This window comes from Anguilla rostrata, chromosome 10 (genome assembly GCF_018555375.3).
Source record: "Anguilla rostrata isolate EN2019 chromosome 10, ASM1855537v3, whole genome shotgun sequence".
In the NCBI taxonomy this organism is placed as follows: domain Eukaryota; kingdom Metazoa; phylum Chordata; class Actinopteri; order Anguilliformes; family Anguillidae; genus Anguilla; species Anguilla rostrata.
In genome coordinates, this window is record NC_057942.1 from 9655598 (window position 1) to 9674036 (window position 18439).

An 18439-nucleotide genomic window follows, 5' to 3' on the forward strand; every position below is an offset into this window, starting at 1 on the left:
ATTCTATATTCTCTCAAAGACTTTTTCAATGAGGGTTCATGTTCCTGAATAGTAATGACAAATAAAGTTTTCAAAATAAACACCAAAATAAATTTCTTTCAGCAACTAAAAATTGAATCCTCAGTGCATTTTAGCACAGTAATGCAAACCATTTAAATGAGCTTATTCTACAACACATGGTAGGTTTACCACAAACCAAAACAGACACTGTACATTGGTTTACTTGCTTGCATTTACATTTACCACATATCTGATAAAATGCATATACACAGTGCTTGAAATACAACGTGCCTTCTTGCCAATTCCAAAGAGCAATGAAAACTCCCTAAACTCTAAAGAGATGCAACTCTATCACGATAATCTTGTTAACTTCTGATTTGACTTCCATTATATAAATGCTTGTCAGCAAAGCACCGATTTTTTTCCCCTCAAGAATAATGCCCATTGATCAATTAAAAAAATATTTAAACACCCAAACACATACACGTAATTACAGTGTTTTAAAAAAAAATTATTATTAAAATTTGGCCCTCAAGATTGGGCTGAACATGTCCAATTCCCACCCTAACTTGTAACACACAACTGATTTTTGTAGCCATGTTCAGGTGCAATCTCCGCTGCCAATTCAGCAGCATGAAGACATCGCGGTTCTCCTCCGGAAAACGATGGCGTGTCACCAGCCTCCTGCTTTTCACACCACAGACTGCTTCCAAGCTCGGAGGCGCACATTTCATACGCGGCTTTGGCATGCAGTCCGCGGGTGCCTGATCGGCCTGTGGGGGTTGCCAGAGAGCGATAAAACGCATCCCTACTGTACCCTGGGAGATGGCAACCGCACATCACCCTATGCAGCTACCGGCCACAGTCGGCACCTAGCAGGGGTAGGAGTGTGTTGGTGCTTACGAGCGGGAGGTGCTAACGGGGAGGGGGTCAGTGACACTGAGCAGCAGCGGGCTGCTGGTCTTTTTGGTGGCCACCCTGAAGAGGTGACTTTGAGGGAAGGTGCGTGAAGTGGTGGGCTCCGCCTCCCAGGCCACCCTGCTCCACTGGCGCGCCCCCCTGTTGGTGTCCCGCTCCGCACACTTCCTGAGACAGGGCGGCTCATTGGCCGAGACACCCACCCGAACCTTCCGCCTCAGCTGCCGGGGCGGGCACCAGCCCTTCCCCCTGCCCCGCCTCAGCAAGCCCACCAGGTCCTTCTTGAAGTTGTTGTTGAGGGCTGCGTACACCAGCGGGTTGCACACGGAGTTGCTGAATCCCAAAATCTGGACCGTGCTGAACACCATGAACTCATGATCTGAGTTCAAGTTCAGCATTCCTTTTTGAAAGAGAGAAAAAAAATTGTTTCACTTTCTTTCAAAATTCTTACTAAACAGGTCAGTGCAGTAGATACAATCATGGTCAGTCAGATAACATTGGCGTTTTCCTTCTAGGTCCTAGATTACCTGTGGTCTAGCTATGGTCCAATTTGCTAATCACTCACTCATTTGGTGGCAAAAAAATCAAACAGGGGCTGCTGGGTGGCAAGACACTACACTACTGTATAGACAGGGTACACAGTCTGGAACCGAATCTGGACTATGCCAGAACAAACTGCGACTGGCAGCTTCAGAAGAGCGATGTATAACTGGCGCTAGCATCACCCAGTGCTGAGAATGAATTGCCTCATGTCTACAAGAGCCTGACATGTCAACCAGTGTACAAAGAAATGGCAGTGACATCACATGCTTCAGAGGAGAACAATTACTTGTCAGCACTCTTTGAAACTGAGAACGGGGACAATGGAGATCCTTGAAGTGTGAGCATGTATGACAATTCCAAAAAGAGGTGGAAAAAGATTAAGCAGAAAATCTAATTAATTTGGAATTCTGAACAAAATCTAATCAATTGGCTAATGGAATACTAAGCTACATCAAAAGACTTGCTTGTCTATTTATGTACATTTTCTTTCAAGCATTGCGCACAATTGTAATTCAACAAGTAGTGTGTGTAGCAGAAGGAAAGATTTCAATTAAAGTCAATATTATTCATAGTATCAACCAAAACAAATGTTTGAAATGTTATTCACTGTTGTTACGGAAGGCAGATTTCACAAATATGGCAGTTCACGATGGATTGCACATGTCATTTTTTTACACAAACTTTCATCTCATTATTCCCTCCCTCTCTGCCTCAGTTGTATGATGAACACTGTGGCACAAAATGGCTGCCAGGCACCACCCAGGTGGGTGCTACACGGTGGTGGCTTTCGTGCCTTTCCCTATTTCACAGTAAAATGCTTTGATATCATGAGATGAAAATCACTATGCGCATGTAATCCATTACAATCTGAAAGCACATACCATAATGCAATTGCAACTGCAATAGACAATTGCCTGAAGTAACCGATGAGTGAACCAGGCATTTGGCAGAATTTGGTGATCAGTCATCATCTACTCACATGTACGCAATCTGAGTGTTACATCTCCAAAAAGGTCTGGAAAGGGTATAGATCAGGGGTGTCCAATCTTATCTGAAAAGGGCCGGTGTAGGTCCAGGTTTTTGTTTAAACCCAGCACTAAGAGACCTCATTATACTTATTATTGTCTAGATTGAAGACCATGAACAGTCAATTAGCTGAATCAGGTGTCATAGTGCTGGGCAAAAACATGCACCCACACCGCCCTTTCTAGATAAGATTGGACATCCCTGGAATAGATAAATTAATGTTGTGGATACATCTTATCAGACTTAATGCAATACCATGCAACTGGTGTGCAACTATTTTTGGTCTAGAAACCAGGTAACTTTTTCAGTGAGTCAGGAGATTTGTCATGGTCACTTGTAGTATACGGGAATACAAAGACCACATTCAATCACTTTGCCTGGAATTTTGTTGGTAAGATTGAGTCGTGGATTTCAGAAAAACTTGTAACTTAATGTGCAACCATAACCATCATTATCTACAGATGGTCTGACTGGCTGAGCGCTTATTGCACAGTTATGCGTCATGTCTAGCTCCCCCGATGATAAACAGATGGCATAGCTGTTTCACCTGACACAGGATGCTCGTCTCTCATTTAATGGTTTTATTGAAATGGAAATTGTAAAAGATACTGAAACTTATCATCTCTAAATTTAAATCCATCTCTAAATTTTTGTGGCAATGGTTTGAAATCTCTGTAACATGCCCCTAACATAATATCTTCAGTATCTGCTTCATTTTTGTAAAATTTCATATTGGTTAGATTTTTAAAATAGTTTATTAAAAGTACTGTAATGCAAACCTACTTAATCGCATCCATACTTTCTCCCATCAAAACCTCCTCTTCCATAGAGTAGTAATCACGGAAGAATCATGAACAAACACACTCCTCGCTAGCTGTTAGCTGCAGTTCACAAGCCATTTTCCTTGCTCCATGGCCTAACTGTTACCTACGAGAACTGTTACCTATGAGAACACAATTTTTATATCTCTATGAGCGCCTTGCTTCCAACTAAACTATTTATAAGAATAACCCCCTGTATCTAATTGCAAAGTTGTTTTTTTTTAGCATGATTAGAGTGCAGTGTCTTTTGATGTGTTAAAATTACCGTAGTCAGAGAGAAGGGAGACTAACTGAAAAGGAGCCCAGCAGATGGCAAACAGGAGAACCACAGTGGCCATCATCTTCACAGCATGTCTTCTCTTTCTGTGCCGGAGAACAGGATGTTTACACCTCATTCAAACCTTCCCCTCTTCCAAACTAAAACTTCAGCAATTTGACACAATAGCACCCCTGTCTGTGGCCGTGAAATGGAACTCCGGGCACAATTTTTATATCTCTGTGTGTCCCTGTGCATGCAAGTGCAAAATTCCACCAGTACTGATTATATAGGAAATGCAACTACACAAAGGCACAGAATTTGACTGGTTGCAAAGACATATGACACGCCAAAAACGAGGGTGTTTTTGTAAAATTCACATTTACATTAATGAGGTAATGGGATGATGATGTAAAGCATTCACAAAATCTGAGGGACAGTCATGTTGTATGTTTAACTGCATTAGCTCCCCTCAAATACTCTCCTCACAGATGAACAGTGATTGTTGATAACTGGTCTGTGGTACTGTGGCCTGCAATGACAAATGTTGTCATTAGCTTATGAATGTGCGCTTTGGAGCACACACCAGCTGTAGCTGTGGTTATTCTTGTGTCGGTGGAACAGTTTTTAAGAGACTTGAAAGGCACAACTGGTGATTCCAAATTGATGAGCAAAAAAGGAGGGAAGCCATTCTATAAAAATATATGTGTGAGCAATTCATTAGATTACATTTAGTCATTTTCTATGTAATGTACCTACATGTCTGTACTCTGTGAAACTGGGGGTAGGCGGTGGTGGGGACAGGAGCTAATTTACCATTTGCCTCTTAATGTTGTAAAGATCATCTAAAAGCTACTCTTAAATCTGTTTACTCTGCTGAACATTACTTTGACCAGATTAATAACATGCTCTTATGTGCAATTTTTACTTGAAACACAATTCTTGGCAGCATTTTTGAGAAAATATGACAAATATGATGCCACGTGATTTTCCTTAAATACATTTGCCTGGCTTATGAAAGACCACCAGGATGTTGTTGCGCTTTGCCCTAAGAAAACACAAATTAGGCCACACTCCAGTAATCTAACCTGGTGATCTTCTTGATCTCTGACCCCGGGAGAGCCTGAAACATGACATCGTGGACTCTGTGTTTACCCCACAGTTCTGCCATTATCCTCCCGTACAGCACAGCCATGATCAGCATGGGGACCAGAAAGACGAGGACTGAGAGGACAGTGGTATAGGTCTGCCTCTGCTTCGGGTGGGGCCACACTTCTTGGCAGCACGTGTAATGCACGTCATACAGGAAGTCATATTTCACCTGAGGGACACACAAAATACATTTTGTAAGTGGTACACAAGTGCACGTGACTAGCTTTACCCCGAATACGTCCCCACTGAGGAATGAAATCCTGTCAGCTGCACCTGCGATCGGTCTGGGATCTCTGCGTGTAGACGAGCACGTACTCTCCTCCAAAGCACAGGATATTGCCAGATGCTTCTTTTCACACCGCAGCCCACAAGCCAAACCCGCACAGACATGAGTCAGAAGAAGACACTTTGTGTGAACCTTTCGCAAGCCAGCTGCAGGTACCGGATCAGTCAGCGGGGGTAGAAAATATGAGATGCAGACCCTGGCATCCTCAACCCTCCCTAGAACTGCCAATTATGCATTGCAGTTGGCACTGGCACAACTGGGATTCCATCTTGGGCCATGGGGCCCATCCATACAGTAGAACACTGCTTTAATTGGCTAAGCCAGCCAGCAGCCCCATATGCAGCTTCTTTATAATCAATATAAATTTAATCCAACATTTCCAACTGGACCAGAAAAACTCTAAATCATCACAAAGCCCAGTAAAATCTGAACATTTTTTCCTGAGTAAAGCTTTGATTATGACGGTAATAACAATTTTGATTAGAATAATACTGAGCTATAATGGAACCCCACTACTCTTCCAATATGACAAATTCCAACTGAAGATATCCCTAATTTTTACTGAATACTCTGAACAGCACCACCCACGTAAGTATGCTGTAAAGACTTAGCTTGACAGCCATGTGAATGCATTGTGTTTGAAATCAGCTAACAATGATCAATCAATTAATTGGGGACACATGCTAATGCTAACCTGGCAAAAGTATTTATGGAGCTATAATGATTATGGCTTTATTACAAAATAAAAATTAATTTACCTCCACTTTGTGTGCATACCACATTGGGCCTGCAACTGCCAGAGCAATCAACCACACGGCGACTGGAAGAAATGGAAATAGCTGTTCAGCTGAACCGGATGGAATGATGAAGACCATGTGACCTCGAAACGTAAGAACACGGCAATAAATAACATTTAGTACAAGGGAGCTTTGTGCAGTGTGTAGATTTTTCTTTTGTTTTCTGATCTTTTATCAAGGAATGAAATTTAATTGCATTGAAAGCCACATTAGAAAAGCAAACCCCTTTGAGTTGACATGCTTTAAATCTCAGGACATGCTTTAAATTTCTCATGAAACATGGTAATGGCATGCATTGTCACACTGTAAACAGCTTAATGTACAGTAATTAACTGATCATCAAATAGATATAAATGATTCACTACTGCGAGATGAGACATTTTAGTTACATCTACAAACCACTCAAAGCACGCTTCAATGAGTTTATGGAGTCAATAATGGAGTCCATTAAAAACTATTTGAAAGGGTTTGGACGAACTGGTTCAGTTTGTTCCTCACCAAGCATCTTCATGGCATGACATGGGGAATAGCCACTCTGTAGCTTCAGTGGGTACAGAATTCCTTTAAATCGTTCCACGGCGATGCAAGTCATTGTGAGAATGCTGGTTGCTATGGCAGTCACCTGCAGAAATGGTATTAACTTGCACAGGAAATCGCCTGTAAGACGAGACAGATAAACGAATAAATTGTGTAAAGGTCCGTACGTCACCACTCAGAATTGCTTGTATTCTTTTCTGAGTATCTTAATTAGAAACTATATAGACTCATGTGCCAAATACATCAGCATGCATTTACATTAATGATAGCCTCGCTAAGTTAAAATGTTCCCGCAACAAGAAAACATTAAATATTCTATTTCTGCTTTTCCTACAGATTGAAAAGGCATGAATTCAGTCGCTTAGCAATCAAATAGTGGATGTATAAAAGTTTTCATTACGCAATCTCACGTAAATGCAGACTTCAGGTTCACATCTGGAAAGTGATAAGACGAAGGCATATGGAACATTGTCGTTCTCAATAAACTCCTGGCTACAAATGAACTTTTCGGGGCGGGGGGGGGGGGGGGGGGGGGGGGGTTGGGGGGTTGTCTGATGATCAGAAGGTGGCTGTCCCCTTAGCAACCCAGGAAGGTTAGAGCGAGCAGTTATGGTTTGCCTGGAGAGGATGCTGTGCAAGCCAGGCAAGTTGCAGCGTTCTAGATGAGTATTCCTCATCTATAGATGAGGCCAGATGGCAGAGGCAGAACAGCCAGCAAGGAAAGGGTTGCAATGGTCAAGGCATAATCACTTGAGATATCTGAATCCAAATAAAATTTAAAGAGGCAAACAGACATAAGATGATAATTCAGTTTGGGATGATGGTAAACATAGCAATTATGTTGTGCACAATTTTAATATGCCATTTTAAATTGGTATAATGGTATTGAGTGTAACTGTGTGTTTTTGGCTATAGCTGTAGCTAGCAAACATATTAAATGGATGCTTTGAAAGGTGGTGCTATGTACGCAGAGGAGCTGTTCAAAAAATGCTGTCTACCATTTACAAAAAAGTGACAGTTAAAAACCAAAATTGCCACCAATATAAATTTGCGAAGCTTGATCAGACATGGATGAAAAATGATCTTGGGAAAAGTAATAGGAAAGGAAGCAACTGTGAATAAGGCAAAAAGAATAAGTGAACCAGGCGTGGCATATCAGGTCATGAAATTGGTATGTTAATATCCACACTGTATATTTGAACTGTATGTTGCATCAACGGATGTGCTTAACAGGTTCAATCAAAGCCTCACATGGGAACAATACAACGGAAGCAAAAAAAAAAGAAAATAGATAACTGTTCAGACCTATGAATCGGATTTTGATTGATAGAGAACTGCGAGTACTCACTCCCTCGTACATAAAAGTGACGAAAAGCTCACAAAAAGCTCCTCTATTTGTCAGAGGATTATTAGATTTGATTTGATGGGCCTCAATTTCTGCCCTGCATTTGAACACAACTGTACTGCCCTAAATGACCGTATGGAGGGCTGTAGCCCTGCAAACCAAATGGACATTGAAGCATAAGAGAATTAAGATACAGAGTGAGCTCCATAATGTTTGGGGAAAAGACATTCTTTCTTGATTTGGCTCTGTAGTCCACAATTTTAGGTTTGTAATAAAACAATTCACACGAGGTTAAAGTGCAGATTCTCTGCTTTCATTAAAGGGTATTTTAAATACATTTTCACCATGTAGAAATAACATCACCTTTTATACGTAGTCGCCCATTTCAAGGCACCATAATATTTGTGAGAAATGACTGGGAGGTGTTTCTGATAAGTCAACACAGTGTTGAATTGTTTTCTTAGTACACATATAAGAGGGCTTTCAGTATCTAGTCTTGATTCTATGTTTTTGATTGCCTTTGGAGTCTGTTATTGGCCTCAACATGGGGACCAGAGTTGTGCCAATGAATGTAAAAGAAGCCATTATGAGGCTGAGAAATAATTTAAAAATAGAGACATAATAGTGGGTCGCATGGTGGTGCAGTGGGTAGCACTGTCACCTCACAGCAAGAAGTTTGTGGGTTTGGGGCCTTTTGGTGTGGAGTTTGCATGTTCTCCCCGTGTCCGCGTGGATTTCGGGGAGAACATGCAAACCCTGGACTGTGCCAGTGCCGACTGTGATAGTAGCTCCATAGGGACGACATGCAATTGGTGGCTATGGTGCCCAGGGAACGGGACGGTTTGGTGGGTAAGGGGTCCACGTACACGACCCTCTGTGGTTGATTGCACGCCTGTAGGCAGCATGTTAAAGCAATAATATTGTTTGTATGATCATAGGCCGCGAAAATACACCTTTGCATGAATGACCATGAATGATTAGGTATATGGAACATGTGCACATATAGCAACAACTTTCAACACGCAAAACCGAATGACATCACTGAAAATCTAAAGAAAGTAACATTAGCTGTAGCCGAGAGGAAACGATAGATTAGCTCCCCTCCGCAACTAAGCAAGCTAAAAGGGTTCATACCTGCCAACCAGTTTGTGAAGAAATGCTGGAGCAATGTGGCAGGCATGCAGAAGATGGAGATCAGAAGATCACTCAACGCCAATGAGCAGATAAAGAAGGTGCTGGGTGACTGCAGGGCTTTCCTCCGACACAGCAGAATGAGCACGGTTGTGTTGCCAACCAGAGCCAGGATGAAGATCAGCACATAGACGAGGCCAAAGATGGGTTGCAGTGCAGTGGGCAGCCGTGGGATGTACACCAGGGGCGGTGGACCATATTCCTGGATGAACTGCCTCCTGGAGAAGTTTGAGGCTTCCAGCAAGAGATCCAAGAGCTGCGGCGTTAAGTTCATTCTTGAGCAACCAGACAAAGCAGAAAAGAAATGAGAAAAGAATTGACTCCTTAGGCCTAACGCATATCTCCTATAAGATTAGGAAGGTAATCAATTGTGTATATAATTTAGGGAAGAGTAGAGTATTGTGAGGAGAGTGAATTTCTCATCATCAATCCACCTTGATACTGGGCATTGTGGCCAAGACGCTCAAAACAGCACTGCAGGCTCATAAAGCTGACACCAAGTGCTTGTTTGTATAAAGCAAATGCCATTAACATAAATAAATCTCACCGCCTCAAATTAGGACAACATGGCACCAGTCAGAATTGTGCCAGGGATCATATCTGACATCCTGTGTTCAGAATAGAGGTTGTTACTCCTAAACAATCTACAGTGAGATCTGAGCTGCAGCAGGGATGGACCACATTGCAATAGCTTCAATAGCTTGCCAATGGAAGACCCTATTAAATCCTTTTAGGAGACAAGTGATATATATAGAAATCAAATGAAAATGAAATGTATCACTAGACCATAAAGGTCAAATTTAACCTAGAATTAAGGAGCAGTGATTTACAAATATTTGACTAAAAAAGGTAACTCATCATCGTTTGGCACCATTACTATACCAGGTATAGATGCAATAGATTAACCCAAAAAAATAGTAACATAATTGTAAAATTGTATTATGATTGCCAATTCAAGTGCTAGAAGAATAAGAGAAAAACTGCAGCACCTGTACAGGATTATTATGGAGAAACAATGTGTAATGTCTGCGTATTTGTTGACGAAACTAGATTAACCCATTAAGGTGTAAGATCACAAATATGTGATTAAAATATTCATCACTGAACATTCTAAATACTGATGTAACAATCACAATCACAATGGAGTTCTAGAACACTGCCTTAAACTTTAAAAACATTCCAAAAAAACCTACTCTTCAAAGGGTTAATTGATAATAAGGACTTTAGCTTGTGAGTTGCTATGGCAACATAGGAACACAGTATTCCTGTTCTTATCACACTTTCAATCTTACATCAATGATTTGTGTATATTATCAGTTATTAAATGTAAGGTTTTGTTACCCTGGCAAGATATTGACAGCAACTTACATACTTAAGACTTAAACGTGCAATGCATTAACAATAAAAGTCAAATCTCAACCTGGGACATGTGCTTTGGTTGGCCATACAGGCACATAGCATCTCTCACTTCACTGTGTCACTGCTTTTGCCTACTTCAATATGAATTGTTATGTTTTTCATTTTCAATGACAAGGTTGTGTCATAGAGGGCGAGAAAAATTACATGTGAAATGCACTTTGCATTAAATTTTCAAATTGTCAGATAAAATGCATACATTAACATAAAAATAAAAACGGAAAGTGGGCTTTTGCATTTAAATTTTAATTATGTCGTGATTTTTTACTGCCAATTTGCATTTTAATTTGGAATATGACCAGTTTTTTTGCTTCCATAATGTAGTGCACCAAAAATATTAATGCATGTGTGCCACTAGAAAAAAATGGCATGGCACAGAAAAAGAAGATGAAAGGATAGAACAGTGCTGTCAGATCCATATATCTCATTGTATGTTACCAAAACCATGTACACACAGTAGATATTGTCTTGTGGAAATATCACACAGCATTTAATGATTTCATAATATTTTTGGGGGGATTTTCAATAGGTAGGCAGTGCCCTCCATGCCTACCCTGACCACACATGAACTCTCAACACTAGTGAGCAGGTTTTATTTTTAAAAATCTATAAAGGTATTAATGATAGTGTTCAGGCTGGCATAGGTTTGGGTGAAATCTTAGCACTGAAAGATGCTGCTAAATTTGAAGATGGAGCATGAACCCATGCACCCACCTTAAACACCAGCATATGTAGCTGAATATTTCCATATTTCGTATTTTTAGTTCAAAGAACACAGAAATTGTGGGAAGTCATTGTAATTTCGCCGCAATAAACAGGTGAGGCTCAACCTTTCAGTTTAACCGTGCGTATGCAAAAGCAGTTGTGTACTCCAGTAATACATCAGATACATGTGTAAGACTGTCATCCAGTAGATTTTCGTGTGTTCATTAAATTTTAAATAGTCTATGGTTTGATGTTTCACTGTATATCAAACAGTGAACACACTTATGAATCGAAGTAGCATGAATTAAATAGTCTCAAACGATACAATGAAGAGACAAAAAACTTTATTTTGATACCGTTACATTTCAGTGTGTCAATCGATTATTATAGCCTATTTCTTGCTGATGCACAACTGATTTCACGTTTGTTTCCTTGTTTAATTTCGCGCTAATTCGTATTACAATCACCACTATAATACACACATCTATAGAGTATATCCATGCACGGCAGGAATCGTTTTCGTTGTAATCACCGTAGGATCCTGCTCATCCCAGTTTAAAGTTCAGTAAACAAACATCTATCGTACATTGTAATCATATAACTGTTGTGAACGTAGTAGGAGCGATACATCCTTTTTATTTTTGGAGTATAGCATAGGATACAGCTTTCAAACTAGTATACAAATTTCACTGTGCGAGTTCTTTCAGTTAAATACTCACCTAGTTTTCTTCGTTTAAAATATGACGACGTATGTCTCCACAGTAGATATAGGCTATATAGAAGAAGACCGATTTGTGTAAGGTTCTTTCTTGTGTTAAATATGTGCATGGACTATTGTGAATGCCACTTCTGTTGGAAGTTAAAACTCCAGATTTCGACTACATTGCACAATCTACAAGCGGACTGTAACCTGGCAGAACAGGCAGCCAGTCTGTGCTTATATATGCCCCCACCCCCTGCTCTCCTGTTTATTAGGGGGCCAAGCACCAGCGCGTAGAACACCGATTGTTTTTGCTGGGATTCTTCTTCATATTCTTTAGGGGACCCTATTGATTTTCCTAAGTTGTTGTTGTTGTTGTTGTTGTTGTTGTTGTTCTTCTTCTTCTTCTTCTTCTTCTTCTTCTTCTTCTTCTTCTTCTTCTTCTTCTTCTTCTTCTTCTTCTTCTTCTTATTATTATTATTATTATGCCTCTCAGCATAATTATTATAAACCTTTATTCTAATTTTTTGAAACATGCATATTGAAGAGGCACCTTTGTAGGTCACATTTATCAAATTCCATGCCACCCTAGGGGGTGCTACAGCAACACTTCAACACTACAAATAAATATTACAGATGTATCCTTAAATCCATTACACACCAAAGTTGGTATGGATGGTATTTGGAATAGGTTTGCAGTCCATGACAAAATACCCCCCCAACATGCTACAGCTCACCCATAATGCCTGGCCCCTGACATCGCTGCTTGCAGCTATATTATGAAAACTGAATTTCTTGGTCTTCTGCAGCCTCTAAAAGGTTCTGAACAAGCAATATATGAAGGACATTTCAATGGAATAAGGAATGTCTAATTAGTTGCATCTGCACCTAGGGCCTCAATTAATTAATTAATTTATTTATTTATTTGTTTGTTTGTTTGTTTGTTGTATTTTTCTGTGTTATACTTGAACCTTAAACAAAGTCAGCCTCCAAAAGAGCCATCACATCACAGACAGAACGGCATCAGCAAACAGTTCCACATCAGCAGATCAGTTTCACCCAATGACCATATTTGAGTGTCATTTTTTAATTACAAATATTTAATTACGCTGTTAATTGACCTGTTTTTTTTTTCTTTTAGTAAACCAACAGAGCAAAAAAGAAATGAAAGAAAATGTTTTGATCAATGACTTTTTGATCAGAAAATGGTTTGAATCAAGGAATTTTAATTTACAGAGCTGCTAAGTATCATAATTTCAAAACATTTTCAAATGCAGAAGATCCCAATATATTATAAAATAACTGGAACACAAAGATTCTAAATAGTTTTCTTTCAGAAAGTTCCAATGGAACAGATGGATTTGGGCTTTAAAGTGGCAGTTTTTTTTTCTGGTGAATACAGTAACACACTTATTTACCAGGTTCTTTACGCAAGCTCTTATTCTAATCCTTTCACTTTAATCAGGTAAAACATCAGGTAAATACCTCAATGATTCAGTTTCAAGAATTTCTACTGCAAATTAAACCATGGGTTGGCAATAAAATGGTGTTGTAACACAAAACATTTTTTTTCTTTCCTTCATATGAGAATTAATACATTTTTCTTTTTCCATACTAAAGTGTGTTAACATCTTTCTCTGACTGGCACCAGCAGTATCAGTGATTATTTTCAGCATGCACTGTTAGTAATTTATTGGGTAAAGCCAGCTTTAGTCAATGTTTTCTGAAGACAAATGCAAAATATCATCATCCTGCATTGAATATGAACAGACGAAATACCACATATAATTTCAATTGTTGTATACAGTATATATCTTGCAGGGTGAAATAACCTTCAGGTCAGTTACTTCTGAGTGGCAGGTGCCACAATATGCATACATATAAATGCTGCACCATAAATAGCTAATCGGCTCCTGCTGTGGGATTGGAGCTTTGGCAGACCGTGCCTGCAGGCTAAAGGGCTGGAACCCAGCTGAGCAGGGCTTTCAATGGAATCAGTTTCCTTCCGTTGAGTGACTGTGTTTTGTTATTATTATTGTTATTTGTTGTTTTGCTTGAAGCACAACCTGCGTAAATCACACAATAGGGAGCCACAGTATATTAAAGTTTAGCTTAAGAAATTTGGAACAGTCAGTGAATGGTAGCTCCTTCAACTTGTCTGAAGGTCACTGCCATTCTCCAGATTGTTCTGGAAAAAAAAAAATGCATATATGCCAGTGGATCTCCATCAGCTTTCATATCCCTTTTTTTGGATTAACTGCATTAATTAGCAGAGGTTTTTAGCCAGGTTTTTTCCTCTCCTTCTGTTTCACTACACATCGTTTAGAGACTGTACGACTTGAATAGCAAGTCCTCTGCAAATTCGAAAACCATCCATAAGTAGTGGCCTGCCAAGACTGTGTATAAGGATGTGTTTACTGTGTAATGTTGGTTTTGGGATTATATTAGCGTTATAGCAGACAGTGTCCTTTGGTATGTGTTGCTCTTTGCTATCTGAATCTGTACTGTCTGTGTGTGCTTGCAAGTGTATGGCAGCATATCCATAATTGTGATCAAAGGGTTCATTCATGTGGGATCTCACGCCTCATTTTTTCCACTGAATCTTTTGTATTAGGCATGGATTTTTGTTCCTCATTATGCAACTCCATTCCTACACAATCCTGTTGAACTTCATATTGCTCTGAAGGTCCATTTTGTGGCACCCCTTCAACACACTCGTCTCACTCTTGCCGATGTTTTCCCACTTCACGTTCCAATTCTTCTAGAGTTTTTGCTTCATTCGGATTCTCTTGTTGTGGGATCTCAGAATCACTGTCTGAATCTCAAGGTCAATTTTGTGGTACTCCTTGCTCCATTTTCTTCTCAGAGTTTCACTTGTCTCTCTCCTTTTATTTATTATTGAAGTTGTCAAGGTCACTTGGTCCTTTTGGTTCTGCTTTTTTGCCTAGCTCTACATCACGCTCCATTCCGACACAATCATCTTGAATGTCATGTTGGTCTGACGGTTCATTTTGTGGCACCACTGGATTCATACTTTGGTGTGACTCATGCTGATGTCTTTCCTCTTCTGCAGTCAGTGTGGACAGGGTCCTTTGGTACATGTTGTTCTTCACCGTAATCTGATTTATTTTCTGAATGTTCATCCCGCTCCTTTGTTGATGGAGTCGTAATACCATTTCCATCATAACCACCCTTATTTATGTTATTATCATTACTTGGTGGATGTGCTTTGATTTCTTCAGTGTGTGTATTATAGGTCAGCTGAACTGTTTCCACCTCAGTGTTTGAATTACTATTACCTATTCTCTTGATTTTTCCATTAAAGCGGTGCAAATTCAGATCTTTCTCATCTGCAGAGATACAGTGTTCAATGTTCTTTCGTATGAGCTGCGCTATGCTGTCTGAGACTGCGTGTTCAGTTTGCGTTCCCTCTTTAGCAGGTGTATTCTGTGCTGCAGATCCTGGGGCAAATCTTTCACCATTATGGGGATGTGAAGATCTACTCTGTTATACTTCCTGCTTCACCCTTTCCACTGAACCATCTGGATAATGTGTGGATCTAAATTTCTCATTAGATGCTTCTTTTCCCATACAATCCTCTTGATCCACAAATTCGTCTGAAGGTCCAATTTGTGGTACTCCTTGTTCCATTTTATTCTCAAAGTTTTGCTCATCTATCTCCTTTCCTTTATTATTTAAATTGTCAAATTCTTTTAGTCCATTTATCACTGCACTGTCTTCTGCTTTGTTTTCTAGCTCTGCATTGTGCTCCATTCCGACACAATCATCTTGAACGTCATGTTGGTCTGACAGTTCATTTTGTGGCACCACTGGATTCGTACTTTGGTGTGACTCCTGCTGATGTCTCACCTCATCTGCAGAGTCCGTGTGGACAAGGTCCTTTGTCACATGTACCTCTTCACTGTAATCTGATTTATTTTCTGAATGTTCATCCGTCTCCTCTGTTGATGGAGGTATTGTTGCACTTCCTTCTTGACCTTCTTCATCAATGCTATTTTCTGCAGTCAGGGGCTCTGTGTCGGTTTTTTCAGGATGTGTATAAACAGGTATATTATTTACTGATTTTTCATGTTCTGGTTCTTCTATTGAACCACCAGTTTCGGCTATATTCTGACTCTCTTGTTCTGGGCTATTTTCATCACAGGCTGAATCTGTATTGGCTTCTTCGGTGTGCATATTAGCCAGGGGCATATTTCTTCCTTTCTCATTTAATCGATTGCTGTCAACTCTCTTAATTTTTCCATTGAAATAATAAAAATGCTGATTTTTCTCATCTTCTGCAGAGTTAGAGTGGACTGTCTCTTTTGGCCTATCCTTATCTTTGTTGCATTCAACTTCATTTTCTTGGTCCTCAGCACAGTTTTCTTTCGATGGAGACAGAATTGTAGTTGACTCATAATTCTCATTTTCTGAATTGCGTTGGTTAAATTCTTCCCTCTCAGGTCTGACATTAATTCTCACTCTTTTAAATTTTCCATTCAAATAATAAAAATGGCTATTTTTTTCCTTTTCACTCTTGTCTGCAGACTTATAGAGTTTGGTGTCCTTTGTAAAGTCTTGCTCTCCACTGTCTGAATCTATGTGTTCAGTTTGTGCTCCTTCTTTAACAGGTTTATTCTGTTCTTCTGATGCTGGGTGGAAATTTCCAGTACTGTGTTGATATGAAGATCCATCCCACGGTGCTGGTTCCTTCATCCTATCCACTTTTTCAGAATGCATATGACCAGGTGCTTTATCTTTAACTTCTACCTTTTCTTTTTCTTTGTTTTTATTTTCTGCTACTGGGCTCTCATTTGTCAGTTCATCCTCATTTTCTTGTTTTGAGCTTTCTTCCTCCCTTCTCAAATCTGTAATTATTTCTTCACCTTCACTCACATCTATTGGGCATTCTGTTGCTTCTTCATCTGGAGTATAATTTTGGGAAGTTTCATCCCCTCTTGGTAGGTCTTCATGATGTCCATCCTTTTCATCAGCTCCTTTGTCTTCTGCTGCTACCTCTTCTATTGCTTCAATTTTATTGTCTCCTGTTTGATTTTCCTTGGCCATGTTTTCCTGATTTTCCTGTTGTGAATGTTCTACCCCACCTCCGGAATTTACCAGAACTTCTTCAGGATGCATTTGATCAGGTCCTTCATCTTTAACTTCTACCTCCCCATTTTGTTCATCGTCAATGTCTTCTTTTGGGTTTGCATTTACAAAGACATCTGTGTTGTCATTTTGTGAAAATTTTTCCCAACTTCCCAAATGTGCATGTACTCTTTTTTCTTCATTTTTATTTTGTATATCATGTTCAACTGCCTGTTTGTACTCACTTATGTCATTGCCTATTGCTTGAGCATCGTTTTCTGTTGGACATTCTGTTAGCAGTTCTTCTTGACTGTAAAATTGAGAGCTTTCTTTTGTGCCCCCTGGAATTGTGTTGCCATTTTCAAAGTCTGTACTGACCAGTTCCTCGTTCTCTGCTTTCTGCTCACTTGAATTTTCATTTTGTCTTTTGAACCGTTTCTTATTACCTTCTTGTATTTGAGATCCTTCCTCGTGAGGGACAGACTGTCTTGCATATTTCATTGTGCCTGTGTGTGCAATCAGACCTGACACACGAGTCTGCTCCATTTCTATGTCTTTAAATGTATTTTTGTCGCGTTGATCTTCCCTGTATTGTTTACATCTTTCCACCATTTTGGAAAGTTTTGTTTCAGCAAATTTAAGCTTCCATACTATTTTGTCTCTCTCTTTATTCCTCAAAAGGCACCGATGTGTTTTTAATTTTGGCAATGCGAAATTATTATTTTTTGTATCCTTATTTTTATACAACATGTTCTTCATTTTGTAATATAAATCAATGCCCTCGACCCAAGCAACAGTCCCTGTAGGCTTGTGAATGGGCTGCACTTTACCAATTTCTGGATATCTCTCCAAAATGTTTACTCGTGCGGCAGCCTTAAATGTCTCAGTAAGAATTTTTTCAATTTGTTCTAGGTCTACCTGCATGCAGTTCCTCACTTTGTGGTCTGTTTGAAAGATTGTTCTTTCAAATGTTTTGATGCCACTCGTGTGATGAGATGCACACAAGGACACATGGTGCACATTAGCCTGGTTTCCAATGAAATCAATGCTCCACTTGCTCTCATCAGAAGGAATGGCACGACATACTATGTAAGTGACTGCTGGCACTTGGTTGGCGGTTCCTCTCCTTAACCATATTCTTTTGACGGTGAAGTTTATTTCCTTCCTTGTGATTGTGTTGGTCACCTATAAAAATGAGATGAAATCATGTATAAATGTACAAAATAAATACAACATATTTTTACTTTAAAACATGGATATGTATGCCACCATATTCATTTAAAAAATATACACATTCAGAATTAATATTAATCCAGGCAGTTTTCATCAAAATTATAACTGCATCAATAATAAGGCCAATGCACTTCATATTTGGATAATTAGCTTGAATAATCATTTTGGATCAAAACATTTCTCAACCACGCATTGATAGTAAATGAACATTGAATTCTGGCTACTGTGTATTCAATGTGTATTCTCCAATGGCACCATCTCAGGGTTGGATACTGAGAAGAACTTTACACTACTAACAATGTCAGAGAAGGCCAGCAGAGATGTATTTGCATAACTTATGTCAGATTGGTACAAGATCTGTTAAGCAAATTATATCATAAAAATATATTTCAGCTTAACCCCTTAAAGATATTACATACATACTA

General features: G+C 39.5%; 1 protein-coding gene across 3 annotated transcripts; it reads right to left on the reverse strand.

The window, feature by feature from the left end:
* Positions 1–214: 214 nt before the first annotated feature.
* LOC135264915 (pyroglutamylated RF-amide peptide receptor) lies at positions 215–12151 on the reverse strand. 3 transcript variants are annotated; one of them, XM_064353933.1, is made up of 7 exons: positions 11713–12151; positions 8816–9147; positions 6298–6456; positions 5761–5882; positions 4653–4885; positions 3574–3671; positions 215–1318 (listed from the first exon to the last, which is right to left on the reverse strand). In XM_064353933.1, exons 2-7 carry the CDS (start codon positions 9144–9146, stop codon positions 900–902), a joined length of 1362 nt encoding a protein of 453 aa, XP_064210003.1. In that variant the 5' UTR covers position 9147; positions 11713–12151; the 3' UTR covers positions 215–899. The 3 variants fall into 3 exon arrangements, with proteins under 3 accessions (XP_064210003.1, XP_064210004.1, XP_064210005.1); XM_064353934.1 differs by having other exon boundaries at positions 5761–5822; positions 11713–12150; XM_064353935.1 differs by lacking the exon at positions 8816–9147 and having other exon boundaries at positions 11713–12148.
* Positions 12152–18439: the final 6288 nt, after the last annotated feature.

What these genes read in the sequence shown, in the direction of transcription:
- LOC135264915 (XM_064353933.1), bottom strand. Translation starts at nt 9,146, where the DNA reads ATGAACTTAACGCCGCAGCTCTTGGATCTCTTGCTGGAAGCCTCAAAC. An exon ending in GGTATGCACACAAAGTGGAG is followed by an intron (nt 4,886 to 5,760) that starts GTAAATTAATTT and finishes TGTGTCCCTCAG; the next exon opens with GTGAAATATGACTTCCTGTA. An exon ending in CTCCCTTCTCTCTGACTACG is followed by an intron (nt 1,319 to 3,573) that starts GTAATTTTAACA and finishes TCTTTCAAAAAG; the next exon opens with GAATGCTGAACTTGAACTCA.